Source organism: Suricata suricatta, chromosome 16 (genome assembly GCF_006229205.1).
Source record: "Suricata suricatta isolate VVHF042 chromosome 16, meerkat_22Aug2017_6uvM2_HiC, whole genome shotgun sequence".
NCBI classification, from domain to species: domain Eukaryota; kingdom Metazoa; phylum Chordata; class Mammalia; order Carnivora; family Herpestidae; genus Suricata; species Suricata suricatta.
The window spans coordinates 58,460,086-58,467,630 of record NC_043715.1 but is presented as its reverse complement, the minus strand read 5'-3'; the positions used below and the strand labels follow the sequence as shown (position 1 = coordinate 58,467,630).

At 51.1% G+C, this 7,545-nt stretch overlaps 1 protein-coding gene across 1 annotated transcript in view; it reads left to right on the top strand.

Moving 5' to 3' along the window:
- Nucleotides 1–6,837, top strand: part of LOC115280295 (zinc finger protein 501-like) — a 34,961-nt gene extending 28,124 nt beyond the window's left edge. Inside the window, exons 2-4 of the mRNA XM_029925089.1 lie at nt 1,667–2,068; nt 3,529–3,655; nt 4,498–6,837. Coding sequence (XP_029780949.1) covers nt 2,036–2,068; nt 3,529–3,655; nt 4,498–5,726 — 1,389 coding nt within the window. The 5' untranslated portion in view covers nt 1,667–2,035 and the 3' untranslated portion in view covers nt 5,727–6,837. The remainder of the gene's footprint in view (nt 1–1,666; nt 2,069–3,528; nt 3,656–4,497) is intronic.
- The last annotated feature ends 708 nt before the right edge of the window (nt 6,838–7,545 follow it).

Below are 7,545 nucleotides of genomic sequence, written 5' to 3'. Positions count from 1 at the left end.
TTTTTTTTTTTGAAAGAGAGACAGAGGAAGCATCCAGAACATGCTCCATACTGTATAGAGCCTGACATAGGGCTCGAACTCACCAACTCAAGTCATGATGGTTTAAGTCAGATGCTTAACCAGCCAAGCCACCCAGGCGGCCCTGGAGTAGCACTTGGAATTTCCTTCAAAGACTTTGTGGGGTTTTCTGCGTTCACAACTTGGGTATGGGGGTGGCTAGCTGTTTTTGGCCTATCTCGGCTTTGAACATACCTTCCTCACTAATCTTAGTCGTTTCTAGCTTTTGATTTAAAGTGAGAGAGACTTGCAACTTTTCACTGGAAGCCATGGTAGGCTTCAGGCGTAGTTCAGTATTGTGTCTCAGGAAGGAGGCCTGACAGTAGAGCAGTCAGAATGGACACCTCGGCATTTGTCAATTCTCGGCGGCCCTTTGAATAGGGCCTCATTACCTGCAAATTCCAAAGCTTGTTTTGCAGGAGAGTCATGAGCTTTAGAATGTTTTCTAATTGAAGATCGAAAAAGATTATTCTTGGTGCGTTTACTGTTTTTTTGTTTCATTGGGGCACCTGGGTGGCTCAGTTGGTTGTTTTTTGTTTTGTTTTCCATGAACCATGAGAACCTCTCAGCATCCACAGCCACCAGCTTTCCCGCAGCTTTACATACCGTATCCTTTTAGTAGCAAGTCAGGGGGCGCCTGGGAGGCTCAGTCTGTTCAGCGTCCGACTTCGGCTCAGGTCGTGATCTTGTGGTTCGTGAGTTTGAGCGCCACGTCGGGCTCTGTGCTGACCGCTCAGAGCCTGGAGCCTGCTTCAGAGTCTGTGTCTCTCTCTCTCTCTCTGCCCCTGCCCTGCTCATGCTCTGTCTTTTGAAAATGAATAAGCATTAAAATTTAATTATCAAATCACAGTCACAAAATAAATGTAGGCATACTCTTTGCCAACTCAGTTCAGAAGTATGTATCTCAATGTATCTTTAATGAGTCTATGTCTTAGTCTACTTGAGCCCCTTACGCAGATAAAATATGGTTTTATTTGCTGCTTTCATTCAGACAGACGCAGTACCTCAGAATTAGCTCTACAGGAGTACTGTGCACGGCGCCCCCGTTTTCCTGTTCTCCCTTCTCAGTCCGTGCGTAGGTAACCCTTTACGTAAAGCCCTGAGCATGACTGGCGCCGGTGAGCTCTCTGACATGACACAGAATTTGCTTCTGAGCCTTCTAGTTTATAACCCACATCCCGAGAGCCGTAAGATTTGCAGAGAGTGGAGAAAGCTGTGCCTTGGCAGTTTTGGCTTTGAAAGCTGTAGAATCCCTTTCATTTCCAGGTGTGTTGCAGCTTCTGGCTGTGAGGCTCTAATGGTCTTCCCCATACTCCTCTGTAAGTGACTGTAAAACTGGACCAAATACCAGAATCCACAGGCCTCGGGGGTTAGAAAAGAGCACTGACTGGGGGGTGACCCTTGAGAAAACAACCATGGCACATGAGGTCACACACACCGCGTGAGTGACCATGAGATGCTCTGTGCCTTTGGGGGCATCTGGGACAGAATGTGGCACCTCTGGGAGCGTACTGACTCATGAAGTCTGCAACCGCATCAGGGCTGCTAAACCTTTAGGTGAGCAGTTGCAGGCCCCGAGTCCAGCGCCTCCCCCCCCACCCCCCTGCAGAACCGCACAGCTCGAGCCGCTGCTTCACCTGGGTGCCTGGAGGCTCTGATATGCGGTGTCCTTCACCGAGGCCTACGGAGCCGTGAGAGCTGCCCTGCCCAGAGGACCCTACACCAAGTGACGTCAGCGTGGAACCAATGAAGGTCCAGGAGACGGGCGTTTCTGCGTGTGCCATCTCGTCAAGGTGGGACTTGCTGGGTCCTGGTGGTATTCGTTTTGGCAGCTCTCAACTCTGTTTCCTGGTCAGACGCTCTAGAGTTCTGGGTCGAGACAAAGTGACAACTACAACAGCACCAGAAGCGTCCCTGCTGCTCAGAGGCGGTCTGAGACGCCCGACCGCTCCCAGGCCTGCTCTGCCCACAGAGTCCGATGGCGGCAGCCGTGCCCGGGGCCCCAGCTCAGGTAAATGCCCAGGCCTTGGGGTCCCGGATGGGGAGGCACTCTTGGGCGGGGGCCCCATGTCAGAGCGCCCGCGAGCAGGCTCCAAACCAAGGGAAACCTGGAGTGTTTTGGGTGTGCAGTAAGCAGAGTAGGAGGCGGAGTCACGCCTGGACTCGCAGGCCGAGGGGTGGTCGGAGGACCAGTGGAGACCAGAGCTCGTTGAGTCCCACCCTCTACTGACGAAGCACTTTTAGAACCTGCAGAAGTGAGGAGAGGGGTTCAGGACCCTGGAAAGACCTTACACTAGAGGTTCTGTGGGTGGAGGCCTTCCCGTTCTGGCGCGGTAAGATGAGGGTGTCCCCGGGCACAGCCACCAGTGCGGCGGAGCGGTGAGTGTTCAGGGAAATGCAAATGTTCCTTCCTCCCGATGTTCGGATCTTCTCTTACCAACGCTGTGTAGCTGCAGAAAACATAACTGGGAAGGGTAGCGGAGAGGCTGCTTAGATGTAAACTGTGGCCACGGAGGTAAGAGAAGTTGTTGGGTTTTAAACTCTTTAGGTAGGACCAATCCGATTTTCTACTGTGGAGAGTGAGGTAGAGACTAGGAGACAGGTGTGGCCCCTGGGGCTTTTGTCTTAGAAGTTTTGACTGCAGGCATGAAATGGGCAGCTGGCTATAAAAGTCTAATGTTTGAGGTGGGTTCAACATTAGATGCATAGGCAGCACTTCGTATTGCATTTGGGGAGGGAAATTCTGATTATGGTGATAACATGATCTAGAGCCCAGGAAGAAGAGATTCGGCACTGACTCTGAGCCTGTTTCTTGGAGCAAGTGGCCTCTCACACGCAGGGAAGGGACAGAAGACTTTCAGGGGGAGAGTGGACCTGAGCAGGCTGCTGCGTATTTGTGGCAAGCTCTCGTGGAGTCCGGTGGATGAGCTCAGGGGCAAAGATCACTAATTCCCAGCATTCGGATATGGGGGTCTTTAGGTTTAACCTAAAGTGTGGTTCTAAATTCAATATGATTAGTAGTATCCTTAAAAGAGGAAGTTGGGACACAGAAGATGAAAGGCAGGTCTTCACGGTGGATTTGAGGTTGCCTTGGACAGTGGGGTCCAACTTGCCAAGCACCCTTGACGCTGCGGGATCAGTACTAGAGGGAGGCACTTACAGGGTGAGAGAGGGAGGTGTCAGAGCTGATAGGAGGGAGGGAGGGTCCATCTTCGGTTGTACTCAGCAGGTGCACTGGAGGATTTCCGGGAAATTGCCTGGGTGGGGGCTGGTGAGGCCTTGTAGGCCCAGCCCCAAGCTTGATACTGTGCCTGTCTGCCCCCAGCGTCCTTGTTCTTGTAGAGGCTCGGACGTGGTGACTCACTGGCACCAGCGCTTGGGATCTGCTCTCAGTTGGGCGGCCTGGAGGAGGACTGTGGGTCCTGTGGAGAGGGGACTGTTTGTGGTTTCATCTCTCCCTCGTTGTGGCAGGATAGTGTGACCTTTGAAGATGTGGTTGTGTACTTCTCCTGGGAGGAGTGGGGTCTCCTTGATGAGACTCAGAGATGCCTGTACCACGATGTGATGCTGGAGAACTTTGCACTTGTGATCTCACTGGGTAAGACCCTCACCCTATGGTGCCCTGGGCTAGACTTGTTTCACCCCCTCACCTTTGGGTTGTAGAGATTCGTAGGGACCACTGTCACCAGGGCCGGGCCCAATAACTGCCCTCTTGCTGAGCCCACAACATGAGCGTCCAGCACTGCCGTCCAGACCCGAGGCTTTGGCCTGTGTTCTCCCCTTCTGGCATCTGGCAGCAGCTGCTTGGGGGACCAGGGCTGTTCTTACAAGGTATTTGCGCAGCCCTGCTCACAGCATGACTTTTGTTTCCGGATTTTGGCTCGGGGGCATGGCTGGTCCTCCGCCTGCGCTTGCCTCAGGGATTTGTGTCATCCAAGTCCCACTTGCTCACCTGTGGTTTAGAAGAGTCCAGGGTCCTTCACAGGATGGCCCAGCTGTGTGGATGCCGGCGGCCGCACACCTCATTTCCCATCCTTCCCCTCACTCGGTGTTTGGTCCCTTGCTGTTTCCACCAACCTTCATCTCTGCTGTTCCCCCCGGTGGTAGGTTATGCATCCGTTAGTCTCTGACTACCGTCTAGTCGGTCGCAACCAGATCTTTGTGGGGCTGGACATAAACACCCACGCGGCACTCAGAGCTGCAGGCCAGTGGCGGGAGTGCACTGGAGACCCTGCTTCTTCCTTTGCCGCACCCCCTCCCTCCTCCTGGGACATCAGAGTTCCAGGCCTGCAGCCCTTTTATCAACCCAACCCCAGCACCCTCTTCTTGGAAACACATCCAGTGGTCTCATTCTTCAGTGTGCCCAACGGGCACTTGTGCTGAGCCCTCCCCTCCGCTAAAGATAGCATGCACCTCACACCTGCATCTCTGGACTTTCAGGTTGCTGGTACGGGATGGAAGATGAGGCACTTTCTGTGCAACGAATGTCACTGGACAGAGCTCAGCCCTGTGAGAAGTGTGTCCTGGTTGGCAGAGACATTCTGTACCTGGCAGAGGACCGAGGACCACCTCCGAGCCAGAGGTCCCGCGCGTGTGAGGCGTGCGGGAAGCAGCTGTGGCTCAGCACGAGCCTTCACCGGAAGCACAGCGAGGAGAAGCCGTTCCCGTGGGACATGGGGTTTGTGACAAGCTACCAGTTGCACGTGTCAGGGGAGATAGGGAAGGACTTCCTGGCCGTGTTGAGTCTGCTCCAGCATCAAGCCACTCTCAAAGGGACAAAAGCGCACAGCAGCTTTGAGCACGGGGAGTTCTTCCAGGGTGGGAAAAGTCCGCACACGTACAGCGACTATGGGAGGCCACTCAGCTGTGACTATAACAGACTTTTCCAGCATCAGCAGCTTGACCCGAGGGAAAGTTACCCCTCCTGGGAGCACTGTGAGAAACCTTTTAACCAAAGCTCCATCCTGAGTAATTGCCAGAGAACTTGCCCAGCAACCAAGTCTTATGTGTGCAACGAATGTGGGAAATCTTTCAGCCAAAGCTACAACCTCATTCAACACCACAGAATTCACACTGGCGCAAGGCCTTACAAATGCAGCGAATGTGGAAAAGCCTTCAGCTTCAAATTCAGGCTTGTGCAGCACCTGCAGATTCACACCAGAGTGAGACCTTACGCGTGCGGCGAATGCGGGAAAGCCTTCAGCTACAGCTCGACCCTCATCAAACACCAGAGAGTTCACACGAGAGAGAAGCCTTACAAGTGTGGCGAGTGTGGCAATTCCTTCAGCCAAAGCTCCAACCTCATTCAACACCAGAAAATTCATAGTGGAGCAAGGCCTTATAAATGCAACGAATGTGCAAAATCCTTTAGCTACAAATGCAAACTTGTTCAGCACTTGCGCATTCACACCGGCGAGAGGCCTTACGAGTGTGGGGAATGTGGGAAGTCCTTCAGCCACAGGTCCACTCTCAATCAACACCAGAGAATTCACACTGGAGCCAGACCTTATAAGTGCAATGAGTGTGAGAAATCCTTTAGCCAAAAGTCCAACCTCATTCAGCACCGGAGAGTCCACACAGGAGAAAAGCCTTACGAGTGTGGGGAATGTGGGAAATCCTTCAGCCAAAGCTCCCACATCATTCAACACCGAAAACTTCACACCAGATGACCTCATGAGTGCCGCGACTATGGGGAAGTGGTTCATAAGCTGCATGTGTGTTACATCTGTGCAGCAGAGGTCAGTGAAAGCCTTCACCTAAAGGTCCGGGCCAGAATATGGTATTTCATAGAACTAGAGACTGTGAGGGAGCCCGCTTTTGGAAGTTGAACGTCACACACACATGAACATCCACACCGGGCAGATCTCCCAAAACCCCTAGATTGGTGGGGAAGCTCCCAGGAGCCCTGCCTGTTCTTATCCTGCTCTGCCGGGTTCCTCATTCAGGGCAGGTGTCATTTCTGGACCATTGTGAGTGACAGGCTGGGGGTGGAGGCGGGTAACACAGCAAGTCCCTTCTTCCTCATTAGGTTTCTGACCCAGTTTTGACAGTGCCAAGGGGTTGAAATGAAAATACTGTTTACCTTCTAGACCTCCTTGCAGTGCACCAGGAGGACACGGTGTTGCTCTTCTGACCACTGGAGGGCCCCCGTGAGAGTGGTTCCTCTTTCCCAGGGCTGTCACACAATGTCGAGCACTGTTGTGGGGAAGCTGCTCCCAAGCACTGCAAAGGAATCATGTGCCTTCATGTAAAGCTCATTGCTGGTGTCATTGGCTAGTTGTAAGACTACTATAGGGACCAGGTTGAAAACCCATGATTGTACAGAAACAAAGAAAATGGCAGGACTTAGGATACATAAACATCTAACAAAACTTGCATCCACTGATGTTCCAGTTAATACACTCCACCCCACTGTTCCTCCTGTCGTTGTGGAAATTGAGGCCCTGTGTCTATCTTAACTTCTAGTCCATCTCACAGATATTTGCTGCATAGGCGAGAAAATGGCAACAGGATAGAAAATTCCACTGGTGGTTAAGTCTGTAGCTATTCTGACCAGTTGCTGAGCCAGATAGAAATGACCTTGAAACTCTTTGATGCAGGGCATCCTTTTCCCAGGCATAAGGATGGATGGTGGACTCTTGTGCAAAAAAGTAGGGGACCCAGACCTCTATTTGATTTTTAAGGAAAGCTTTATTGAGGTATAATTAACATGCTGTAAAACTGCACATATTTAAAATGTATACAAAACCATGGGTGGTAATAAATCTATATAACTCCTTTTTTGTGTGTCCTTTTTAAACTTCTACACTCACAGTAAATTATTTTGTACTTTTTACATGATTAGACTCAGATGTTTTACTTTTTTAAATTGTGGTTTCCTTTATGCTGAATAATTTTGAGAAAGCACATTTTTAATTGCTGAACGCTATTCTGTATGGATGTACCATGGTTTTCCTCACCGCACTTACCTGCGCACTCGCTGGGCAACACAAATAAAACTTCCACCTCTAAGAACCTTCCCAGTCACTGTTTACCGCCTCTCTAGCTCATTATATAGCAGATGTTGCCACAAAAAAATACCGTAGACTTTACTACTGTCTTAGGTAAAAACGTGAAAATCTGTCTTTAAAAGTTTTTTAATGTTTTTATATATTTGAGAGGGACAGAGATGGAGACAGAATCCAAAGCAGGCTCCAGGCTTTAAGCTGACAGCACAGAGCCCAACACGGGGCTCAAACCCACAAGCAGTGAGGTCATGACCTGAGCCAAAGTCTGACGCTTTATCAACTGAACCACCCAAGCACCCCCAAAAATTGTCTGTCTTGTCCCCAAACCATGGAAGATTGCCAAGCAAGAAACACATAGCATTTCATTTCCCACTGGATTTGCATTTATGTGACGGCCTTTCTAAAACCCTAAGAAAAACAACACTGCAGCAGACTGCCCGCCTGCCTCGCTCCCCAGACCCAAACCCGGAAAATCGCACTC